Source organism: Botryllus schlosseri, chromosome 8, assembly GCF_051294905.1.
Source record: "Botryllus schlosseri isolate E-star chromosome 8, Bs_hap1, whole genome shotgun sequence".
In the NCBI taxonomy this organism is placed as follows: domain Eukaryota; kingdom Metazoa; phylum Chordata; class Ascidiacea; order Stolidobranchia; family Styelidae; genus Botryllus; species Botryllus schlosseri.
The window spans coordinates 7697279-7724364 of NC_137243.1; the positions used below are offsets into that span (position 1 = coordinate 7697279).

Here is a 27086-nt window from a genome sequence, read left to right on the forward strand (position 1 = left end):
TATGTGAGCCCATATTCATTTACAAAACCATTCATGAGCTAGCTAGCTTCGTAATAGCCTTGGTAATAGGAGCGCGAAATTGGAGGGTGTGTGCCTGCAAATTGGAATTCATGATTCTGATTAGAATACACGCTTTCTCATTTGTCATCAACGATCATCCATATTACTTGTTATCGACTGGATACATTCGTACTCCGAAATTGTCGCATAAAGTCATTTTTCAGTGTTCCTTTCATTATTAGCGTGCAGTAGCATTCCGTCGGTAGCGCAGGCCGCAGTTACACTTTCGAATGATCGTACCGTTTTAAGATTCCATTTAATAACCGACTGCATGGTTTGATATTAATGAGTGCATGGCCGATATTAAGGGCGGAGATAATAAAGTTAGCTGATCCAGAAGAATGCTAATCATGTGATTAAATACTGCTAATCACAACGCATGAAGTTCGAGAAGGTTACGCGCGGTGTTTAGTCCTGGTGACCCGAGTTTTCAATCTGTTGCATCATAATGCGAATATGTGTTATACATATAGGCTACTAGTTGTTGAATGAAACTAGAGATCCCACAATCTCCATAATGAAACAGCAGCCTGTAAATGCCGATACAGCCACTGTAATAGGTAGAATTATCATCATCGCAAAATGAAAGTCGTGTCAAATTCGTAGGGTACAGCTAAAAAAATGCAATTAACACTAACTTTATGCGCCGCGATCAACCAGCTTACTTAATCCTGGATTGATAAATCCTGACGAACGCGCTAATCGACTATACTGCTAATCCAACTTTATTATCTTCACCCTAAGCCTAAAACGTCACGCGAATGGTTCAATTCTGCACGTACGCCAGCGGCATGTAGTAAAGTGTGTTTTCGTGCGACGATGACGTCATCGATATGTAACAATTATGATGTCACAAGACTTCGCCACCTCGTAAAAAAATAAAAGTCGGCGCCTTGAGGGCATGGTGTGGTATGGAATGGAGAATTTCTATACCATACTGTCTATTCTTACAATTTTCCATACCATATTTAATACTTTTTCCATACTTTTACTCAGGTATTTCTAGAGGTTCTAGAAATTCCTTCTTTGACTTTTGCCAGCTGCCTAACCTCTCAGATCATATTTTATTTTTGATTTGTGAAAATTTGCCGGCGTTTTTATTATAGTTATTTTAACTGCAATAATCCATTTGAACATCCCTGCTGCATAAATGTTATCCCCAATTTCTTTGTGTCACACGTCAGTGATGTAGGTTGGCTAATCATCGAAGACGGAACGTAAAATATACAAAGGATTATTTGGGAATCACAACAGAAGCTCATGACGTGCTAGTATGGTAAGGCACTGCTACCACCTACCAGTTGCCATACCATACGTCCTCGTCAAGGATATCTAGAACTAGGAGTTTTCGATATCCCTGGTCCTCCTTTAGGAAGATTAGTCCACCTTTTTGCAGAAATGTCCTTCCTTCGCCCAAATTTTCTCCTTATTGTCAATTTGTCCTCCTTTTTTGCTTGACCCAATGAAATTAGCTGTGTAAATATAAAAATCACATGTTTTCTCGTCTGCTGCAGTAACTTTTGCAGCCTGTGCAAAATGTCCTCTCCTGATCTCAAAATATGGTGACTCTATAATATGGAGATTTCATCTACAAAATGGCACAAGACAAAGGCATTATACCGTTCAAATATGTCTTACTGTACAATTTTACATTGCTGCAATCATTAAGGATTTTGTAACAGCTGATCAAATGTTCGATTCCCCCGCAATTGTGTTGGTCATACTCGTTAGCTTCGTGAACCAACATGAGGATCTCCATTGTCCCTATCAGAGATGACCAGTTTTATTGAAGTTACAGTGCATGTTGGATGCCGGCATGGCTTAACGTCACTCCGAGACAAGCTATGTAATTTTTTAATTACGATGATGCTTATGTAAAATAGATATTGCCTGATGAATGATGATCATCCAAGTACAGCGCAGGAACTAATATCCAAGTTCAACAAATTGATATAAATATTCATGTCACTGCTACATTCTCGGAGTCTACGATTTGAAAACTACCCTTGGTAGTTTATGAAATGGATGTTACGATAGCGAAATATAAGCGGTAATCCAACAGCGGTCGAATATCATTCGTTTTTATGATATTCAGATTGGGATGATTATCATTAATATTATTTTCCTTCATATGCCCGGTGCACTTCTTTCCCGTCTTCAAATAGATGTCGTCCGGAACGGGTGAGTCTGCGTCGCAATTTAAGATAAGATCATAGACCCGTCGGTTAACGATTTTCTGAGGTATGCAATCGATTTGAAAAATTTAAAGTAGGATCACTGTTATGGTTCTGGCAAAACTGCCAAAGTATAGAAGTATGTAAAAAGATTCCGTACCGTACTTGCGCCTTTCTATATTCCATAACGAATTGTCGTTCCATACTATATTATGTCCTGATTCCATTGCAGGTTATTCCGGATGTTCGCGGGTGTCGCGGTCTTGACATTGCGAATGACTACGAGCCGATTGAATTCAGAACAGCAGGCCCTCCAGATTCTCCCAATGTATGGGCACCTAGGGAAGCAACTGTACTTCAGAATGGCCAACACTGTGGCATAAACTGGACGTTGAACAGGAAAGAAAACGCGGGTGGATACCAGGTATATTTGCCGTCTGGACTTGACTGGTGACTCGTATTTCTGTTCTCATTCAGGTGAAGATTGTTGAATTTGAACGATCGTCAAGAATGCTGAATGGACGTCAAAGTATTTTCAATGTTCATCCTTCAAATGATACATACAACTTCGCAACAAAGCCAAATTCTATTTACAACATGTCTGTAGGGGTGGAAGCTCTTCCTACATGTCCGGATGTTCCTGTCAAGTGGAGTACGACAGTTACTGGCTGTGCTAGTGAAATCAGTGGTAAGTGCGTTAGGTGGTGGCTTCTAAACTTTAGTCTTCGCGTAATGGCGATAATTCAGTCACGGCTCGATGGACGTAGGTTGTAAGTTGTACCAAAAATGGAACACGCAAGGAGGGAATTCGAATTTACAAAATTTTCAGTGGATCTTTACATCATTGACAAACCCTAATTCATATTTTCTGCAGTCATTCCATGCTTTTATAACCAGTTTGGAACGTTATTTTGTTTTAGCTTCTTCCGCTGCATAAAACTCCGCCTCATACGAATAGGATGTTGTAAATAGCCAGATGATTTTTCTGGTATTCCGTCAAATGTTGAAAACCAAATCAAATTGTTTATTTTTTCATTTAAGGAATGGATTTGAAAATCTTTTCTGTTGGTATTTCAGGCCCCGATAAAATTGCAGTTCCAAAACTAGGAGAAGGATTTCCATCTGTAACGTTGATGCAGGTGAATGAGCGAAATGGTCCTGTCAGGTGGGTTGTGATATTTTAATGTTAGATAACGTCTAAGATGATGGAATAGGTACCTCACAAGTACTCGCGTATTTTATGTATTTGATGTTATTTTTCCAATGCGTCCCTATTTTTATTTGCATTTTTTTAATATAGTGGTTCATTCCTTCAGTGATTCAACATACCTTAGCTTGTTATGAACCCATGTGATACTCCCTAACAACCTACATTGTACTGAAATAAAGCTGTGTATGATTGAATGCAAAAGGTAATTCTGCATATTTCAATGCAGTCTAGGGCGCCCCACGCACACCGTTTGAAGGGCACTGCTATAGGTATATGCATGGTCCTATGTCAATCTAGGATGTAATTATGGTCCTATGGTTAGTTCGAATTCAGCTCTATTACCGTGCAACCCCGTCATCTGTCTTGTGTAAATATTAACAGTAGGCTAGTGATAAACAGCAACAAAATGACGTTTCTTGAAACTAACATACTATTTATGTAGAAATTAGGAAGACGTTTATTATTCCAAAGCGTATTTTGTCGCTGTGTTTTTTTTTTTGGAATACACTGCTGTGTCTCGAAAAGCCGCGCCGTCGATTTGACATGAACGAGTGCCGAAAATCCATTTATTTACACAATGATAGGTGGTGGTGAATGTAATAAGGCGTAACGCTTCCAACGACACTCTTGGGTCTGATCAATACATACATGGCACCAATATCATCATCATCATTTTAATAATATAACGTCCAGCCTAGTAATTTCTATGTAGCAGCTAATCTTGAACTTTCTCGGGAATAACGATTATGTATATCACAGGAGAAAATGTTTTTTTGCAAGCGAATTCATTCCGAAACCCCAACTAAACATCTCTGAACAGCAATATGTTTCATGTATCAGTAGGCCATTGGCAATTTGGAGATTGAATGAGTTTGCACAGTAAAATATTTCATCTCAGACGGCCATTCTGTTCACATGAGTCCTTAAGTTTCAGCAGTTATGAAGCAAAACTGCATCGTGATTTCTCTAATTAAATAAAACGGAAATTTGGTTATCACACATTTTGCAAATTTGAAGGTTTCCCGGACCCATTGAAATTGCTTTGCGGACCCCCAGTTGAAAACCACTGCTATAGACGAATCTAAGCGGTGATAGGATTTAGCCGGTTTGGACCAGATCTATATAACCTTCTCACAAAATTTTATGATATCATCGAACCGGTTAGTATTGCTGATCAATAAGTTTTTGAACCAGAACCGGCTGAAAAATATGACTTTCGTGATAGAACCGACTGGAAAAATATTGATCACTGCTATGGTACTATAGTAGGCCTATAATATGTGTGCATGGTCAGCACATTTTGACATGGCGCCATAACTCAATAACTAGAGCTAATAAACAAATTCCACGTTCATATTTGTGATCAGCGACCCCAAATTCGCCAAAATTGACCCCATTCGTCTCAGACACATTGACTGTGGACCAGTTCAATTGTTTCAATATATTATAATACTCTTGCTTTCAAAATTGCCCACTTAGTTTGTTTCTTTTCCGCACTGCATTGAGCAGGATAATGTTTTACGTCTACCATTCAATGGCCATGGAAGATGTTTTTGATGGATTGAATCGACGAAATTCAACAATCGTTTATTAGACCATAAAAAGCAATGTTTGGACGACTCGAGTCAAATTTTTCATTTGACTTGACTTGCGTCACTTTGCAAAAATGACTGGACTTCACTTGACTCGACGTCTCAAAAATTACGATTGACTTGTGACTCGAAGCAAAATTTTCGAGTCAATTTCAAGTCATCAAATAATCGGTGTCGACTGAATCGCTGTACCTGCACGTAGCTGTTCTCTCTCGACACACTGATACAATCTGTTAACAAATAAATTGACCGCAAACAGAGTGATTTGAGCTTGTATTGTAGTAGACTAGTAGAATACTATCTTTAGCAGTGTCTTTCTGCTTAATAACGAACCTCTTCCATAATTTAAATCAGACTGACGTATTTGTTAATACATTTATATTACTTGTCAAAAATTGGTACGGGATAAATTGTATCGTATGGATGTGTTGATGGATTGTGTATAGTATCGCATCATTTTGTTTCAACTTTCTGAGTTTTCATATTCTATCATTTATTTGGCGGACAGTTACTGACATGGCCTGCCATTCCCACTAGGGTGGAGTGGAAAAAAGAAAAATTTGAATTTCAAAAAGTGCCTTTGATATTTGGCCCCAAATCTCGAATGAATTACTTCTATCATAATTTCAGGTTCCTGCACCCTCTAGTGGCCGACTGGCCGTGCAATTTCACGGAACGAGCCGAAAATAGCTAATTTTGCCATATCTTGACATACGCTTATGCCAGAAAGCTAGTTATGGGCTTAAAAGCTGCGGAAGCAACATGTTTCTATCTCACTTCCATAGAACTTTGTCTTGAAAATGTACAGAAAAAATGTTACAAGCAAATTATTGATTTTTAGGCCGCAAATAAAATGTCGTTTGGTTTTACCAAGTGTGCAATGCCAATTTGCATGTTACAATTTATTATATTGCTGCTTTAACAACAAAATCTTGTTTGGCGGACCTACGAGTTGATTTATATATCAACCTAGCACAATTTTGATGAGGAAAAGAGAATGATTGAACTTTCATCACATTGCATCATCCCAAACTTTGTCATGAACTTGGTGGAACGGGTATCTTCTTGTTCAACTCTACAACAAACGATAGGCCTAGATTGTTCCAAAAGTGAATCAGTTGCAGTAAATCAGCTATATAATATATTTATACCTCCTACCTGTATATTTTGATGAAAAATGACGATTTTCATATCAATTGAGCCATTGGTAACTGTTTTATATATTATACATATTGTACAGGCTGCTGTACTCATCCTTGGTATATTCTGGAACTTTTTGATAGTCAACCTTAAGTCTCCCAGTAGGAGTGATGATAACTCATTTTGAAGGTGTTCTGGTTTCTGGTGTATCTTGGAGTTGATCATGATCATATAATACTCTGGTATATTGGTTTCAAAACTGACTTCTCCATGTGCAGTGTCATAGGCCGATGGTTGTATGAATAGATCGCTGTATTATACTCTGCTATGTGTTTGAATTGAACTGATATTGTCTAGTATAAGTACAGATTCGGAATTTCATCATGTTCGGCTTATAGCAGATTGTGGTTTATCATATGTACAAGTAACTGACATAATGTTAACAAGAAAAAGATCCACGTCTGTTGTTGCTTGCAAGAAGTTGCGCAGTGGAGAAACTTTTTAAAGTGTTGATGGTTGTGTTAGTTGTGATCAAACAGCTATCTTTAACCGTGTCTTAGCTCTGAGTATTCCAGAAGGAAAACCATCAACACTTGAATAAGTTTATCCACCGCTCAACTTATTGAATGCACCGACAGACTTGGATCTTTTTCCGATTGAACATTATGTCAAATACTTGTACATATGATAAACTACAATCTGCTATAAGTCGAACATGATGAAATTCTGAATCTGTACATATTCCAGACAATATCAGTTCAATTCACACACATAGCAGAGTATATTACAGCGGCCTGCAGCCTATGATACTACACATGGAGGAGTCAGTTTTAACACCATTATACCAGAGTATTATACGACCAACTCCAAGATACACCAGAAACCAGAACACTTTCAAATTGAGTTATCATCACTCCTACTGGGTGACTTGAGGTTGACTATCAAAGTTCCAGAATATTCCAAAGATGAGTACAACAGCTTGTATAATATGTAAAACAGTTTACCAATGTCTCAATTGATATGAGAATCGTCATTTTCAACAAAACATACTGGTATTTGGTATATAGAAACTATATGGGTGATTTACTGTAACTGATTCACTTTTTGAACAATCTAGGCTAGGCCTATCGTTTGTTGTAGAGTTGAACAGGAAGATACCCTTTTCACCAAGTTCATATCATAAAGGTTTGTGATAATGTAATATGATGAAAGTTCGTGATGTAAATTCAATCATTCTCTCTACTAATCAAAATTATGCTAGGTTGATCTATAAATCAAGTCGTAGGTCCTCCAAACAAGATTTTGTTGTTAAAGCAGCAGAGAGAGAGATATGGTATTCTTTTTCGCCTGCACCATCGAGATGCTTTGACGACGAAGATGCGATACGGCCTTTATAGTAAGGTCATCTAGTCTGCACCCCCGGTTTTTTTCTCCTCCATGCTATCCGTGATTGCTGAGCGCCCAGCAGGATAGCTGCGGATACCAGTTTTCGAGTCTTTGGTCTGACCCGGCCGGGGATCGAACCCACGACCTACCGATGTAATATATTGTAGCAATGTAATATATTGTAACATGCAAATTGGCATTGCACACTTGGTAAAACCAACCGACATTTTATTGGCGGCCTAAAAATCAATAATTTGCTTGTAACTTTTTTTCTGTGCATTTTCAAGACAAAGTTCTATGGAAGTGAGATAGAAACATGTTGCTTCCGCAGCTTTTAGGCCCAAAACTAGCTTTCTGGCACAAGCGTATATCAAGATATGACAAAATTAGCTATTTTCGGCTGAAATTGCACGGCCACTAGAGGGTGCAGGAACCTGAAATTATGATAGAAGTAATTCATTCAAGATTTGGGACCAAATATCAAAGGCACTTTTTGAAATTCAAATTTTTCTTTTTTTCACTCCACCCTAATTTCCACGTAGATGTGAGCAGTTTATTAACGTGATATTAATAATAAATAAATTTGTACTTCGATCATGTTGCAAGATGCAATTGTTTTAATCACGCCTCCGACTTAGAAAATTCGGCATGACTTTGTGACTTGACTCGAGTCACCTTCAAAATTCAAATGACTTGAAAGTCGAAGGTAGTGACTTATCCCAACACTGATAAAAAGTTAACAAGCTGTATACACGACTATAAACAACCTTTTCATCAAACACACACCTTGAGCGACAGATAATGATGAAAAGAGAACAGATATTTGAGGCATACAATGCCCACTGAATGAAAAGTTCTCTTGTAATTCATGCTGATTTTATGATGATTGCAAGCGTGTGCGTTGTGCTTATGCATGGTACATTCGGAATTGACTGGAAAGATTGCTCTACTTTCTAGTTTTATTTTTTCGTTTTGCACAAATAGCGTCTAATTCCATTATGTTTGTAGTTCGCTGAATATTATTGGTAGATCACTAAACCTATTTTTCATTTCTAGCTGCTACTTTTTGGTCGTTGAGGTGTCGAACACTTCGTTGAATTCAACGGAAGTAACAACACCAATTTATATGCTAAAGCAAGCCAATTCTACTATTGAAGTCGGGGACAGTTATATTGCATATGCAACTGCAAGGTAATGCCGTTGTTCCGACGGTGTCTGTCGATGTCCCACATTTCCTTTTATATCTCAAGAATTGGTGGCGAAGTGACCTTGCAATTTGGGAATGGAGAAATCACATGCTGCAATATTAGCGATGTTGACGGGGATTGCGAATCACTGCCAGAGAGAAAACGAAAGAAGCGCGCCACGCAATATCCTGACGCTTTTTATGGAGAAAATTATCCTTTGGACCCAGACCTCTTTTATCGCCACTATGTTTTGGTATCAACACCGAACGGTGACGGTGGCAAACCATTTTTCACAGTAAGCCCGTTGTCGGAAAGCTGGAGCATTGTTGGTAAATATGTGAATGGCGTGTGAAACTTTGAGAGACTTTGGTTATTGATCTCTTCAGGCAATGATACTGATTCTTTATGGATATTTATTGCCATCACCATTAGTGGGGCCACTGTCCTGGTCATTACCGGAGTGTGTCTGTATCACAGGTGAGGCGGTTTTAAAAATATTCAAATAAGGTGCAACATATAGTGTATGCTCACTAGTGTTATTTATGATGTGAACGTTTTTCTAATGATTGAAGTCAAATAGTGAGTTGAATAAATTATAATGCTTTGTCTCAAAGAGTTAATTTATCAACAAAAAGTATAGTTACGATTGTATTTTCCGCTCTGGAAGCCATGTAACCTCGATTGCTTGTATCGCAGCATACCAAACATGTAGTAGAAAGCTAAACACGTTAGCTGACATATCTGTGAATTCGTGATCAACCTGCAACATTATCCCGAAGGCATGGTCGAAAATAATATCAAATTGTCATTATATTCTTTCCGGTATCTTTTCGGAACTTTCCGTATCTGTCATACTGTTATGATGTCATAATGAGTGATACACGAATACTCGACTCAAAATCACTCGGTCACCAGACTTCGCCCAACCCCAGTTATCACGTTTAACAGTGGATATTTCTTGAATGGGTGGTTCTCTTTTGTGTGAAATAAGTTGGCGAATGGAGTACAAATAATAATGAAAAACAGAGTAAAGATTTTTTGATATTCTTTTATTGACTTGTTACAAGTCTTTTCTGTTTTACTAGGATGTCATCAAATTCGAAAAAAGTTCACTCAGGTAGGTACCACACATTCAGTTTGATCTTAGTGATTTTCTTTAGCTTTTGACGAATGCATTTATCTTATACGTTCCTGCCCGATCAACACATACAAAATGTTGGAGATCAAGCTATAGCCAGTTACAGTAACATTAGGACATATAGCATATTGAAAATGCTGGCATGGTGACGACACAGCAGTCAGCACTATTGATATCAGTAACATGTCTACAGCCATTTTATGTTCTTGGCACGTTATGGTGTTCGTATGTCAATATTCTTTTATTTAGTAACAACAAATTGACACCACTACCATTTTTTAGCTCCACACTACGTTAGCGTATTCCCACATAGATTACTACGATTAGCATGAAAGGTGGGATTCATGAAAAAGAATTCAAGTAATTTGGTAACTGAGAAAAATGATACAACAGGTTGATGATCAGTCGTGTCTGCCCATAAAATGTTCATGAGCTCATGAGCAGTGGCCCAATTGATGATATGGTGCACTGAAACAACAATTCACGGCTCCGAGCTGTTGAGATCATACTAGAATTATTCAATATTGTAAACTGCTGCGAAAAATATTTACTTACGGGTAAAAGTGGACTGTGCTGCAGTCTTTGTACCTTATAAGTACTATCCTGTCGTGTAGTGTTAGTTATCATGTTTTTTATATTTCTATACGTAGTGGTTGACTTCTCGGCCTGTAGGTAGCAGCGTTGGGATCAAGTCACTACCTTCGAGTCACGAGTCATCTCGGGTCATTGCACATTTTGGCTCGAGTCAAGTCACTCGTTTTTTGGAGGTGACTCGAGTCAAATCGAGTCAAGTCAGGTCACAATTCAGTCAAATTGAATTTTCGAAGTATGAGTGATGATTCAATATCATTACATCTTGCTAGATGTGTGAAAGACAGCTTGATTGATCATAAATCTTGAATCAAATAACGAGTGTAAAGTAAAATATACGTGCAAAAAGGCGTTGTGTCGCTCACGCACACTTGAAGCCGCTAATAAAATACGTGAGCCAGAATAGAGGATTAAATACGAAGCGCCGAGAAGTTAAAACGAATTGATATGGTACAATACACAACCCATCTACACATCTGTGAGATTATAAACACATAAACTATATTCGTTCGATTCAAATCATACAAGTGGGTTGGCTAAGGTGGGCAGTTCGCAATGAAAGCACTGAGCCGTCTAACAAACAGAGATACGTTGCTAATCTACAGCTAGCACATAAACGTATGCTGTGATCCTGTCGTTTTCGGTAAATTCATTTCTGATTTAACAATGGAGGATCAGTGAAAGTTACAATCAATCAATGACTGATTGCTCTTACAAGTCACACTGGCGTATCGCCAATAATCCGAACATCAACAAGATGCAGAGATTTAATCAACACTGTTTACTAGATGACTTGAAATTGACTCGTAACTTTTTCTTTTCTTTTAACTGTTAATTTTTCTGACGTGGATTGATTCAAATAAACCTAATAGGAAATTTAGGGACAGTGTAAATTTTGTAGTTGCGAGGCAATTGTAAAAACTTAATACGACGCACCACTAATCGTAGCTCTCACAAGCCGTAGGGAATCAATGTTCTTTCACTATAATTATTACGTAACCAAAAGCCTGGTTTGGAAGCTGGTGTAGTGACAGACATACAGTATATCAACCTGTCTGAGCCTGCGACAGACTGGAAAATGATGTCAAATTGACTTTATACTTTTTTTTCGCTAAGCAATCATCATATTTTTGCAATAACTGTTCTATTAGCGCGAGGCACGAGGATAGTAGTAAATACCATAATTATAGACTCACATTTGCAAGTTCCTGTAACGCAAATTTCTACCCCTTCAAGGATTCTTGAAGTATGGGCCGCAAAGGGTATAATTTTCGGTCGACACGGTGCTAGAGCTATCTGGTAATATGTATGTAATATTTACTGAATTTGTTGCAAAAAATCCTGTGATAGGTTTTACATATCCAAGGTCACTGTGTTGGGTACTGTAGCCAATAAGCGAGACACACAGAAAACACGGCTTGATCACGAGAATTCGTGATAAGATTTGTTCGACTGTTTTTTCTGGAAAACAGGGTCGTAGACCGTTGGGATGAACTAGTGTAGGGGTGTGCAACGAGCAAGTTCAGGCCTATGAGACTCATTCATATCGAGGTCAACCCTTCTGTGTCGGAGCACAAGAAAATGTAAAGTTTTGGCGAAAAAGCCGCCGATAAAATGTGATGACAAAAACATAAGCGGCGACAAAACCTCGGTCTAAAAACGACCGATGCTGGATGACCAAACCTTTTGAGATGAATAGGATATGCTCCGTTGTCCGCACAGAATAGTCCCGTTCTTGCAATCTGAGTAGACAGTAGTACAACTGCGATATGCAGAGGAATTTAATTCGCCCTAATTTGAAATTGTGTGCGTCTGACATGTTTTGTAGAGCTGTGTTGGATAAAATTGTGGTGTGCGCGTTCTGTATGTCATAAATGCTTGTGAGATCGTAGCATACAGCTGTAATATTAAGAATGATTTCATTTTCATGGGTGAGGCATCGGGTCGCTAGATGCCACAAAACTCATATTTTGGCGGTAGTCTGAAAACTGCTTTACCGTAATTAAAATGTTATGAATTCTCAAATTAGATTGATCTAAAGAGCAGAACACACAGTGTCGTGAGTTTATTTGCTCTTCTCGTAAACTCGTGAGACAAAACTTGGAGCAACGTATCATAAGGCAGTGAGCTCTAAGGTGCCTACTCTCCTTGAACGTGTTGCACTTTACGTTCCAAGACATAAGGCGAAAGCCTCAACACAAACATCTGGGCTTTTCATATTTTCGACAAACTAGAACCTCCTGGACCTTTGTGTCAGCTCTCAAAAACCATTTCTGCCAGCAAACATTTTTCATTTGCGAAAAATACGCTGTATTTTGGATAGGAGTGCAGAGCAGATTTTCACCCTTTTAAAATCTGAAGCCACTAGTGGCTTCGGACAACTTCATCTGGTAATATCTTCATTTATGTACGTCCTAGCAGCCTCATTTTGGTTTGTAGGGAAAGCTAGTAATCTGTTGATTCATATGATACCAGGTTTATGCGTATAAGTTGAATATATTTTCTAATATCAACGATTTTACACGAGACGGTTGGCATGTAAGTAGCTTAAATACAGAGAGTCACAATAGTGTGTTATTGTTTGGAGCGCCGATGCATTGTGTGCAAGCATTGTTCACTCAGCCTTGATTAGCAGGCATCGCGCGACCACAAGTGCACCTGTAGCGATTCTGATAGGCATTCCCACGTTATAACGAGATAAATAACGCTAGATCATTCATCGATGTTTTGTTGAAAAGAGAATATCACTACCGTCAACGTGGCAACATGATCGAGAGCGCAGTACGGGGCTATCAAGGTTTACACCAGGTTATAATAACATAACTCCTTATCAAAACAAATGCTTCTCGCGTTCAGCAGCCCATGATGTTATGATACCTCTTGCGGGTAACTGTTTCGAAGGCGTAATACGCTAGAGGGCTACCTTCTTGTTACTACGATACCATGCACGCCTTGATTGAGCGCGGGGGTTCTCAGCCGTTCTTTGCCCGTGGCCCATTTTCCGGTTTGAAAATGTTATGTGGCCTACCTCTTATCCTAGAGTCATAGTCCCGTCCAGGGTATGGACATCGCTGGCGCCGATAGATTTTTCTTTTACGGATCATTACAAATGTAGACCTTCAAAGTAATGAAATCGCGCGAAGTGCGACGAAAATTTTCAAGTTGAATAAATCTCCTCCAACAAACAAACGACCAAAGAAATTTGGGCCCCTTTGAGCTCCCCCCAATTGGTAGTTTGAAGTGCGGCAGTTACGGTCCTGATAGATCGTATAGCTCTTGTGTACATTGATATGACAGCTGTTCCACTCACGTCGCAAAACCCAATAATCCAAGCCCTGCATCCACTGTGTGATTGCTGTTTTACTTCCACAATGGTGCGGATTGGAGCTGGGCCAGCTTCAAACAATTCTTTGGTGAAAGGGATACTGCACAGATGTGGAGAAAGAATATTTCAATGTTCAAGCTGTATAATGTACATTAGTATGTCCTGTATCTACTGAAGTTGCGATGTCAGAACATTCAATCCATGGTACAATCATTTCATGTGACTCTTACCCTATGTACAATGATTTTAAGGCCGGAAATTTTAAACGGACTCCAAACATTAATGCTCGTACCACTCTAAATCCTCAATACATTACGATTCGTTGCGGTGGTGCCGTATACTTCGATAGGAAGTTGAATTGATAATAAATTGCGATTATGGCTATTTTTATACAATACAATAATACGACCTGCCAAGGTACCGTAAATCTACATCAAATCCACTTCAGTCCGAGTTTAATGCACACCCCTATCAACGGCATACTAGCCTGCTGGAATACTTGGTCACTTCAGCACTGTCTTCAGGGTAATATATAATCGAAATTATTTTCGTTGCCGTTAGCCGTAGGTTGTCGTAACCGAGGGATAAAAGCCTCTGTTTCCGCTCCCATTTTCAACTTGTAGATTGTGACTCCATACGTGCCATTATGTCCCATCCGAGTCAAATCAAAAACTTGAGGTAGCCTACGTATAATTTGATAATATGAATATATTTTTGAGTGAATAACATAACAAATATACCCAAATTTTCACTAGTTCTACAATATTCCAAATAGCTCTGTGTCCCACCCTTTGAGAACCCCTGATTGAGCGTAAAGATGTGACTTTATTGAAATTTTAGTGAATCGATTCAAATCATAAGATTTCAAAAGGGTTAAGACCCGGCCAGCCAAGCACTAGTCGACGATCTTGTACAATTCCCAACTACATTGTTTGGCCGAGAAGGGTTTTAGTGAAAAATGTTGACTTTTCGATGAGATACTTGAAAGCTTAAGCTACATAGTAGCCAATTTGTTGCATATCTGAACGAAATGTTGTTAAGCATCTTCACCTTCTTTTTGTATAACAATTTTTGATCAGATTTATTTTACAAAAAAAGTGCGAATGGAGCTCAAAAAGGTTGACAAGCACTGGTATCATATATGTAGCCTACATTGTACAGATGTGGTGACTAACAAAGTACCAGTACTTCTAATTCTCAGGAGTAGTCAAGTAGGTTTTGTCTACCTCCTATTACTACTTGAGTGGTTTTATGTTATAACTTTCACATCTACTTAACAGTTTTTGATGCAGAACTACTTACTTTTCATACCTTGGTTTTGTAAAGTAGAAAGTCGATTTTGGATTGGTTTGCATCTCTTTTGTGAGAGAAATTATGTTAACAGCTGTATAAAACTGGACATGTATCGCGTAACTGCATATATCTTGGCTCCATTTGGGGTGTCCTCCATCGCTTTGTGTTGATGCGACCATTCATCTTGCAATTTCATGAATTGCTCACCCACAAGTCATTACCACAATAATGCGACCCTTCGGCCATATCTACTTTTCAAAGCTACTTGTGTGGTATTTTGACCTTTCATTTTCTACTTCCACTTGAATTAGTTTTGGCATGTATCTACTTGTAATAGAGTCCATCAAACCACTTGATGTCGCCAGACTTTAGGTGATAACCGCAGTTGTTACGTACGCGATACCGTTGTCATAAACCTGTAGGCTGCTTTCCCGACTGTAAATAATGGCTACAACGTGTTCTACTTAGACCGTGATCTCGTCAAAGGATGAATTAAAACTTCGGAACAACGGCGGTTAACACCCAAAGTCTGGCAACACCTAGTGTTTGATGGACCCTATTTAGTAGAACTCCACAGCATACCGTAATTTTCCAAGTATAGTACGCCGCCATGTATGATTCGCACCCTTAAAATGGCGTGTAGATTCTGGGAAAAAGCATATACCCATGTATAGTACGCACCCTGCATTCGCATTACAGGAATGGTTATGTTTTAGTATTCGATGTCATTCTGTTTTGCGATGTCACTGTCAATCATGACATAACGATCGCTAATCATTACACACTTAACAGCATTGTTTCTAAACGATAGTAGCCAAAGCCTTGCGAGGCCCTCGACGTGACAGTTCAGGCCAGCGACATCTTGCGAGGCCTATTACAGATGCGATTGCTCAGGCCAACGATTATGTTGTGCGCAGCAGGCCTGTTGGAGATGCGACTGTAGCGTTTAGGCCAGCAATTGCATCTTGCGCACATGGCTTGTTTTATATGTGATTGTTCAGGCCTGGCGTTGACGCGATGAATTAGCGAGGATCGCCGAGCGTGAACGCGTGCAGCAATCATTGACCTAATTTCGCTTGTGTACAAATGGCAAACCAACTCAGCAGGAGATCGCTTGCTGTTGTGCAGATCAGACGGTAATTGGCAACACGCTTCTCGCTAATTGGCAGCGCGTAACACTGAGGATACGAATTACGGGGCATGAGGGCTGAATGTGATACGCGATTAAAACAAACATGACGAAACATACAATTTCAAGTTTTATTTCGAGGGAGATTTTTTTCAAGGCTTGTTGTACCCATGCATAATACGCACCCATGATATTAGGACAAAAACTCATAAAAATTTTGTGCGTTATACATGGAAAATTATGGTAAATATTATTTCTACTCGAGCAGCAATTCTGACCACATCTATATATCATGTATTGATATATATGATATGTAGATGTTTTGTTATTTAATTCCTGATATGACAAACTGAGGTTGGCTATAATATTTTTATAAAACTTTCACTAGAACCAGCACTGGAACCAGTAGATAACGTTGAACTACTGGAAAACCCAGAATCCGTAATCGAACGAGAACTGGTCGGATATACGTTACAGTTAAGCGATATGTTTCACGCAATCAACTCAAAGAGAGAAAATAAAGACCTCGAATTTCAAGAGGAATTCAGGGTGATGTATGACCGACTTTTGTTTGTTGGCTGATTTAAAAAGTAGTTTTTTTCCGAACTTCAGGTGACCTTACCGAAAGCAGTGAGACAATGCAATCTCACCCATGATATTGCGAATTTGCCTGTCAATGAGCCGAAGAATCGCTACGACAACATAATGCCGTGTAAGGTTTCTAGCATCGGCGGGGTCCAATTTTATTCAACCACAATGTCGCTTTTCGTTAGATGACCGGTCGAGAGTTGTTTTAAAAAGTATACCTGGAGTTGGATTTTCAGACTATATCAATGCTTCCTATGTGGATGTAAGTGAAGTTAATAATGCAATATTTTTGCTAGATTTTCTGAACTTTTTGGATAACATCTTGCCCATATCCTGATGGCTTATGAACGTGTGCTCTGACGCAAACGCGTTATTGAATAATTTGAAAAATTGAAACTAGAAAAATGTTGTGGCGAATGTGTCTCATTTATGACTTGTGTGGATGGTGCTTATTGCATACCGTCCACTCCTGTGATTTTAAACCTGGATCTCATGAGAAATATACAAGGAAGGTTATTATACCAGTGTAACGCCGAAAAGAATCAGGACGTAAATCGCTTTTCTTGTTTGAAAATTGTTGCCGTTTACTGTCAATCTGTTTGAATGTCCGGCAATCATACCTTACTTGATCCAATCGAAAATTGCTCTCGTACTGATTCCAGAAATATAACTATGGTTATGGTCAGAGCAATGGAAAAACACTAGCTGCGTTACGACTAAGGCGTTTATTTTTTAATCTAACAGCGACATTAAAAACTGTGTTTGACAGATATTGTACAAAAGTTAGAATTTATTGTAGCATTTTTCTACATATTCTAATGGGAACTGTCTGTCCTTACAAAGTAGCTTGGCAAGAATAGAGAAATTGCGTTCAACAGCACCATCTTTTGCGGTAGCACTACAGTGTTGCCAATTTAGCGATTTTGTCGCTAGATCTAGCGATTTTCCATTCGGTTTAGCGGCAAGAAATATCGATCTAGCGACTAGCGATAAATCTAGCGACTTTTGAAAAATATTTAGCGATATTCTAGCGATTTTTTTTCAAAAACATCTGCTAACAATCAGTTTTGAGCAGCAAACATCATGCATACGTTCAACATATCATATGTGCGTCACAGCCTCAGCACGCACCGCCGATCTTCATTCAAGTCGCATTCGCGTGCATCGACAGGAACGTCTACGTCTAGGCTACATACTGACTTTCCTGGTCAAGGGAGCGAAGTTGGCCATAACTTGTCAGCCATAAAAATCGCCAAATTTGCCGAACTCGTCGAGATCTTAACCAATTGAGCCCCAATATAATACGAATATTCATAATCATGCCCACCCAATGAAATTTGCTATACAAGGTCCGATATTTGAAATAATTCTACGCGCCCACGGCGAACGAATATACGGTTCCCCTCCCTCTAAAACCGAAATCGCGAGTTAGCATCTACACGAGACCAGGGATATCTAATTCTAGATATCCCTGACGATTGGAGACGTAACAGTATCAGTACTATAGCACTATTCGTACCAATATCGAGGTCCAAATAACGGGTTTAGGCTAAATCGCCCTACCACAAACTGCTCGAATACAGAGTTTTATATCAGATTCACGTCTGATAAATGAAAAAACTTAACGAACACGCCGCGTACACTCGACACCAACAGAAGATGTAAAAACACTCTAATAATCAGGGTTGTAATCAAGTCACAAGGTTCCGAGTCACAAGTCAGTCTCTCTTTGATATAGTTTTGACTCGAGTCTAGTCGAGTCATTTTCAATTCACAATCGAGTCAAGTCCGAGTCCAATTCATTGAGTAGAGGGTCGAGTCCGAGTCATAGTGTTGTGACTGAGTCCGAGTCCAAGTCATAGTGTTCACTGTTCAGTTTTGAGTTCAATCCTGCTGTTCAGCCCACTTTTTCAACTCTGCTCGAGTGATAAAGAATGGCTCGCATTCATAATATCTTCATTTTCCCCAAGGCCCTGTTTTCGAAGTATCAGGGTGAAATATCTGTCTTTGCCGTCCTAGTCTCGAAACTTATCACTTGCTTCGAGTCATGCGCAATGACGCGAGTAGCCTAAAAGTCGAGTCAATACTCACATTGACTCGAGTCGAGTCATTTAACACATTTGATTGATGGACAGGGAGATAGAAAGATAATTGGACGGTCAGCTCCTAGTATTATGCCGGCTATTTAGCGGCATGGCCTAATTATTTTCTAAATTGCACGCGGCTACTTATAGTGACCGGCAAACCCGGTGTGAGTCATGTCGTGTTCAAGTACTCACATCCAGTTAAGGGAAGGCCAGCAGTTTTCCGCAATTGTCAGTATATCGCATTCGGTTCGGTTTATTAGCAATTTTTATCAGTTCAATACACCATCAAAATTGAGATACAATGAAAAGATAGGAAGGTTATGTAGCATAGGTCATATCGCGTATTCACGGACGCTCCGAGCAAGACACTGGTGTATCTGGGATGCTTTTCACTTCAAATTACCTTCAGCGATAGTTTGTGTTACACCTAATATATAATGAGGGAATATGACAGCAAACCTGGGCAGCGGTCACGCAGAGCGATCTGGTTTGTTGAAATGTACCGCACATTTTGTCCCGTTTTGAGATGACTGACATAACTCTTGCGCATTATGAACTATATAAGTATGATTAGTGGCATTTGAAACAGACGAATAACATAGCAACAACAATACATGGATAGTCTGGTTAAATTCAACAACTTTAGAAATCAAATCAGATTTAGCGACTTTTTCTAGCGATTTTGTTTCAAGATTTAGCGACATCTAGCGATTTTTGACACCAGTTTTAGCGATTTTTGTTCATCCGGAGTTGGCAACACTGTAGCACTAGAATGCAGCCTATATAGCTGTAGTGTGGGTGACACACTCTGTTGCTTCATACTGAAAATTTGCTGACGCGCATTCTGATGTTGCACAATCGAATTTGCCAATAAAGCAGAAGTTATTCCGTGTGGCCAGGGCTATTCTCGCGCCAGCAAATTTATCGCGACCCAAGGACCGACGCAGGCAACAAAGAATGATTTCTGGAGGATGATGTGCGAGCAAGAGTGTCGTATCATCGTCATGGTGACGAGGCTGAAAGAGGGCAAGAAGGTCGGGAAATTTTCTCGTTTATGTAACTTGTCACTCTGTGTAATGGTGAGCATTTTTGCTCTTATACTGATGACTTGACTGTTTAAATGGCGAATCAACATTATTATTTATGAAAAGTGGTTCACTGTGAAGCTCACACACACTTTCGTATTTGCGGAAATGGCTAAAGTAGTCATCGTTGGTCAAAGTAGAGGGAGAGAATCGTAAATTCCTACTCAGTTATAAGTGCTTCTTGGGAGGTACAGAACTTCAATATAGTATAGTATAGTATGTTCATGTTGAAATGAACCCAAATAATTTGGACTGACACTCGTCAGGCACAATCGTCAGCAACTAGTAGAGAATGGGAAAGACCGTTGTATCTCAACAATCGTATCACAAAATGTTTCGAATAATCGGGGCAGAGAGAGCGCTTCGGCCTAATGTACTATTTTTAGATGGTACACAAACGCCATCCTAGATTTTTTGGCAAAGCGGAATACCCCATGGACTTTTTAATTTTTAAGTCGGTGCCATCCTAAATTTTTTTTCCATCCATGGCTTCTTTAAGATTAAGTAAAGACCAAGACGGTTAAATTTATTGAATTCCTTGGCCCTACCATCGGTAATTAGACATTTTCACTGGTTCTCAACCATCATTGTAGCGCAGAATATTGATTTTAAAGGTTTTTCCCCCATGCAGCGCCACCTAGTGGCAAAAAAATCAAATCGCAATATCTTTTGAAACGCTGTAAATTTTGCGAAAGAATCTCTTTTTATCTACTCAGAATTCGAAAAAGAAGAACATGCGTAGATCTTGGACAATTCTGAGGGTGTGCATTACAGCCCTTGCTAAATTATAATGGAATTAGCCTTGAGTAAGAAGTACAAATGGGTAAAATCTAATGATTACTGTGACAAAGTGCTGACCACATCTGCATATTTGTCATGGTCACTGTTATATAACAAATAAAGAAGCACATATCATATTTTCTAACACTATTCCGACACGTTCTCCAACACAAATTATCAACACAGACAACATTTATGGTTCAGGAGAAATGTACCCAATATTGGCCAGACGAGGCTGCAACCTACGGCGATATCTCAGTGAGGTTGCTCGAAACCTTTTCGTTTGGTGATTTCGTCCAGCGACAAATGACCGTCACCAGATCCGACGAGGTGATATCCAAAGTAACGGTGTAGTTTTTTCGGTCCTTGAAATTCGTATCGTCGCAGACATTTGACGTGGATCAGTATCACTTCGTCGCCTGGCCCGATCACGGAGTTCCAGCCGTATCCTCGAGCCTGCTACGATTTCACGAATATGTGATCGCTTCTCAACCTCCGGGTGCCGGTCCTATCATTGTGCATTGCAGGTTGGCTTTATCGAAAGTGCATCGTTCATTAAAATTTTATCATTTTCAAACACCTCGGCATTGAGCTAGAATGAACAGACAGGAAGGTGTCGAAAGCATGACTTGGAATAGTCTTGTAAATCAGACACCCACCCTCATCCGCGTATAATATGACAGTAAAAGGCTTGCACACGAAATAAAATGCGGTATGAAATCACTTGAAAATTACAAGCAATAAAATGATGTGGCATGTGTCGGTAGGCGGAGCTGATATTTTACATTGTGCTCAACCTTTTTGCAATTCACGGCCGCATTTGGATTACATATATAGCGTAAGGTCGCATTCCAGGTGACAGTCGAAATGGAGCACCTGGACGCCAAATCTCCATGTTAAATTGGCTACTGTGAGACTTCTCATCGAGTACAGTCCTTGTAGTGTTCTGTGCCATCACTGTTTGCTTGTTAAATACCTTGCTCTCGAAGTTTCTGATTGTAGAAATACAACGCTGCTGCCGACTACTATGCTCGGAAATCAATAGTAATCTTGTTGTCCAGTCGCACAGAGAGCGAAAATCTTTCAACTTCATGAACGAATTTTGTCGATAATATTGATAGTTTTACAATGTACAATGTACATATTACTCTCAAAGACTTGTCCTTTCTTAATCCACTTTTCAAATTTCTTCGATGTCTTTGAAAATTTTGAGCACATAATTAACGATGAAGCATCTTAGGGTTGTTATTATAATCACTTTGTTGCATGCTGTTGTTTCTTGACCTCTCATCAGGATTGCCGGTAGAGTCAAAATATTTATTCGAATCGCCCAAACGTACCTGAAAAACCGCCATTTGTGAGCCGTACACGATTCTATGTAGGCAGTTCTTTATGAGGTGCAATATTTCCGTCTGAGGTTTGCATTTGAAAGGTGGGGTCACTGTAAGGACAATACAATATTATAATTGAAACATCAAGTCACCGTGAATCGGTCGAAGCGCGAAGAAAATTATTAAGTTGAATTAAAATCTCTTTGGAATTCAATTCATGATAAATTCAATTTATATGTTGACGGCTGTCAACGCACTCTTAATTATATGTAGATGACTGCATAGTATGCTTCTATGGGCGCAGGTTGGCCACCCGTGACCGAGAGTCTGTCTGGTATACGCTATTGCGATATAACATGGTCACAGTAATAACGTGAATATTGAAATGATAATCAAGGGTTTTATTAATTTTATCCGCTCAAGACCTGCAATCTGCTTCATTTTGTTGCGTCAAAAACTTCAGTCATCCCGTTACACTGTTGCTTCAGCGCTGGCGTGGGCAGAACGGGAACTTTCATCGCTCTCGATCATCTCAGCGAGCGAATAAAAGAGCATGACGAGATTAACATTGCGTCCGTCATTGGCAAAATGCGCACCCGAAGGCCCGCCATGGTTCAATCGCTGGTAAGCATACGGTGCCTAACAGGAAGATGCTTTATTGCCAGAGTTGGTCAATGTAGTCATCTTTGGTAAATGAAGTCCTATTAATGTCTTAGATTTCTACTTGAGTACGAGTAGAATAACGATTTTAAATATATGTCAGAACTACTTGAAGTTGTGGAAGCAAATGAAGGTTGAAAAAGTACTCGAGTATGTAATATCTAAAGCACTTTTATCAGTTGATAAATGACACCACAAATTAGTGTTGGGAGCAAGTCACTACCTTCGAGTCACAAGTCATTTTGAGTCATTGCACATTTTGACTTGAGTCAAGTCTCGTCACTAGTCAAGACAAGATGAATTTTTGAAGTAAAGGCATAATTCAAATTCATTGCATTTTGCTAGCTCTCTAAACACACAACGAGTCCCCATTTATTCTTAAGCGAGGAACGAATGTAGAGTTGAATACACATGCGTAAGGCGTTGCATCGCTCGCGCAATCCTAGAACTGCTAAATTATGCATGTAACGGTATAGACCCAGTCTGTAATTATCAGCCAAAATGCAGGATAGAATACGAAATCTTGGATAGTTGAAGAAATAAACTATACACCACCCACGTACACATCCATGATATACAATTAATCCTGCTGGAATTATATTGATGGGTAATATAAAAGTATAAACGATATTCGTTCGATTAAAGACATACAAGAGGGCATCGTTGTAACCCAGTCACAAGGCTCCAAGTCTCATTTTTATAGTCTTGACTCGAGTCAAGTCGAGTCATTTTCAATTCACCACCGAGTCAAGTCCAAGTCAGCGAGCAGAGTGTCCAGTCCGAGTCGTGGTATTATGACTCGAGTCTGAGTCCAAGTCGTTGTATTGACGGTTCAGTTTCCAGTTAAAGTCTTGTTAAACCGAATTTTTATTACTCTGTTTAGTGATATCGAATGGTTCGCATTTATAATCTACTAATTTTCCTCACTTTTAGCAGTTTCTGGTCGAATTTTCAAGTACCAGTACTTATAGACGAAATCCCAATAGTGTGGTTACTTTACTATTCTTTGAAATTTCAATGAAATGTCGATCTTGGCTGTCTGAGTCTTGAGTCATATGACTTGGTTCGGGTCATGACTCGAGTTATTACAACCCTGGACACTGAACAGCTTACAGAAGCACAATATATGGAAGAGAAATACATTGCTATTAGGTTATTTTAACCACTAGTTTACGACAACGTAAGCTGTAAGCTCCGTTTGTGGCCAATTTATGTTTGACATAACAATGGAGGCTCGATAAAACGCACAATCATTGAGTGATTGGTTGCTCTCACAAGCTGGACTTATACAAGTTGAAGCGATTTTGTCAACAAAGATCAGTCGATAACTTGGAATTGACTTGTAAATTATGCTTCGAGTCACGAGTCAATCCGCATTCCTGAAATGTCAAGTCATTCCTGCAAAGTGACAAGAGTCAAGTCAAGTCATACGAAAACGTTGACTCGAGTCAAGTCATGACTCGAGTCATCCCAACACTGCTACAAATAGATGCAATATTCGGAAATACATTGATACAGGGGATGATGTGCTGCCTTGTTTTTCGTGGAATGTCGTGGTGGAATATGGAATATTAATTTCATAGCAGTGGAATTCCTGTTTTGCATGTCTGCATATTTTATTACAGTACCAGGAAATCAAAAATGCACAAGTAGTAACATGCATGTTGAGAAAGTGCCAGTAATGATGTGTGCTTCAAAATAGATTGGTTTTTGAGCTTGCTCATGTATTGACGAATGCGCATTACCAGACTCTGTAGCTGATTCATTACATTTTCAAAACTTGATGCGTTGCAAGTACTTGACGTCTTCATGTAAGCAGTACGTGGGTAGGAGTAAGGATGAAAATCTGTCTCTTATAATTTTACTGGGATTATTCCGGAGCATGGTACTAACATTGCTCCCTATTCATGAGAATAACCTATTGTGATTAAGAATGTATAAAACTCTGTTGCTACACCACATGTGGCCAGTAACAAAGTACTTTTACTTTTTCGGAGAGCTGAAGTGGGTTTTGCCCACTTGCAATACTTACTGAAAAGGTTTTACTTTAAACCACTTGCAGTGCTACTTCAACAATTACTTTCTTAGTGAAAAGCAGAAAGTTGGTTGGCAAAAAGATTGCATTAATTTTATGAGTTCGGTTGTCATTAAAACCGCACAAACTAGCACCTTTATCACTTCACAACAATGTATATTCAAAGATTTCTGTCGACTTGTGTCGTTAGCAATTTTTCTTCACTCGTAAAGATACATCTTGCTATTTTGAAAGTAGCCGCCTCCGATTAACTTCTAAAATTGTGTGACCCCTCGACCAACCTACCGTTTCAAATTGCTTAGTCGACTACTCTTCGAAGCTTTCATTTTCTACCGTCATTTGAAGTAGTTGTAACATGTCTTGGAACTTGCTACTTCTATTTGTAATTGAATGGAAAGTTATGGCGTTACTTCTAATTCCAGTTGAGTAGCAACACCAACTATGTTGATCACCTCTATTCTACGTTCATGTCCGATAGAGAGCCTGATATTACAGCCTAACTCTTCCTGTACATGCCTAACATCAAAACAGGCATAGATATGCGGTACTTCTGTACACTCGTACTGTATATTATCATGTAGTAGCGCTGTCTCGCATCAAGTCACTACCGACTTCTTACTTGACAGGAACAGTATATTTTCATTCACAAGTTGATTATGGAGTTGTACCAGTTCGGGGCAACCGATAGGGACGTATCAGAGTTCAATGCAGCTGATTGGGAATGGTGAGCTTGAAGTGTTTAATTCATTTACGACCGTGTTCTTGTCTCTGAAACCTGGTCTGGGAAAATTTCCCGACTGCATGCTGTACATACAACTGCTGTTGGGCCAGATGTAATATCTGAGGACAGCTGCTATCTACTGAAAAGGAGCTCAACGATTGTGTGTGGTTGCTGAAATCGTAAAAACTCACTGTATAATGTGGCTTCCAGGGCTCAGATTGAAACCTGTGACTCGGGTTGTGTATGATGCATTCCAACTGATCAATAAGAATGAGCAGTCGAACGTCGCATTCGGTTTGTGGGGAATGTCGAAATTCAAAAGGATTTATAATTCTAAGAACAACAACCATTGACGCTAGTATGTTAACCTGCACGTGACACACACTGTACAATGTGATATGCGACTCAATGTGATGCAACAAACAGACACACAACGACTATGTGCACTCCACCTGGACCTACTGATGAATAGTATCATTCGCAAACCAAGCAACATTTTTGGTCAATTGATTTCTTGACAGGCCCTAAACTATCTTGTAATGGCATGATTGACATCACAACCATTCATTTATACAATAAGTATCGTTTGTGTGGAACTAGATATCTTGCGCGCTATATCCAAGATTGCAAATATCCCTTCCCAGCACTCAACATGGGTCACAGGTATGTTTCTTCTGTCGATATCAGGCCTGCATTGCGTACAAATATATTCAACATTCAGTTTGGTTGAGGATATAAATGTCGTGTTTTACTAAGAACAAAAGTTAGTTCTGTTCGTGCCATTTTGACAAATTCTGGCTATATATTCTGGTGTGCGCCAGAATATGTTTATGGCGGCATTTACCTGTCTCCATTCACTTTGCGAAATACACATCCATCATGAGTAAAATATACATGCCCGCGCCCAGACATTGCTTCATTGATCATTTGCTACCATTGTTTAATTTTTTTTCTATTTTCCTTTCTTAACTAAACATTTTTTACAGCCAGACTGTTCAGAGTCAAGTGTACCTGTTTGATGCTGATGTGATCAGACTAGATGACCTTCACGGTCTTATCGATCATTCCTATCTAATACCGAATACTGTGCACGCATATTTTCTGTACCACCATCACTGCCGTTTGTTATGTATTTTGGTTCGATGAAAATAAAGACTCTCTCTCTCAATTATTTCAAGAGTTTTTGTAATGCAATTTTTGCCTTTAGGGAAGGCTCGGACATGCCAAGCATGGAACAGCAATTTAGTCAACTTGACTACTTTCCGCCTCTCAACACGGACCAAGACTGCGCACACAGGAAATATAACCAACAGTTCAATCGTAACCCCGCCGTTCTACCATGTGAGTCGTATGCTAATAAGTCTCCTGCATGGGTATCCATTTCCATGAAATCCCTGTAGAGAGAATGTTGGAGATGAATAAAAAAAACTATGTCCTTCAATTTGGAGCGTGAAGGTCAAGATTTCCTCAATGTGTAGATATATTGATTCATTGCAGTGGCGGACAGGTGAGGTTGCTGGACCGCGATATGCAATGAATTTAGAAATTTTTTCTGTCGAAAAATATTTTGCATC

The 27086-nt window shown here is 39.3% G+C and overlaps 1 protein-coding gene across 2 annotated transcripts in view; it reads left to right on the plus strand.

The window, feature by feature from the left end:
- LOC145444078 (receptor-type tyrosine-protein phosphatase S-like) overlaps positions 1-27086 on the plus strand; it is a 59744-nt gene that overhangs the window by 27646 nt on the left and 5012 nt on the right. For both annotated transcript variants that reach the window (XM_080321993.1, XM_080321994.1), the window contains 16 exons: positions 2467-2658; positions 2712-2922; positions 3312-3399; positions 8619-8753; positions 8813-9078; positions 9136-9226; positions 9835-9866; positions 16614-16774; positions 16838-16937; positions 16999-17075; positions 19800-19979; positions 20970-21095; positions 21153-21292; positions 22585-22720; positions 25418-25515; positions 26720-26853. In XM_080321993.1, the coding sequence (XP_080178119.1) occupies positions 2467-2658; positions 2712-2922; positions 3312-3399; positions 8619-8753; positions 8813-9078; positions 9136-9226; positions 9835-9866; positions 16614-16774; positions 16838-16937; positions 16999-17075; positions 19800-19979; positions 20970-21095; positions 21153-21292; positions 22585-22720; positions 25418-25515; positions 26720-26853 (2167 nt within the window). The remainder of the gene's footprint in view (positions 1-2466; positions 2659-2711; positions 2923-3311; positions 3400-8618; positions 8754-8812; positions 9079-9135; positions 9227-9834; positions 9867-16613; positions 16775-16837; positions 16938-16998; positions 17076-19799; positions 19980-20969; positions 21096-21152; positions 21293-22584; positions 22721-25417; positions 25516-26719; positions 26854-27086) is intronic.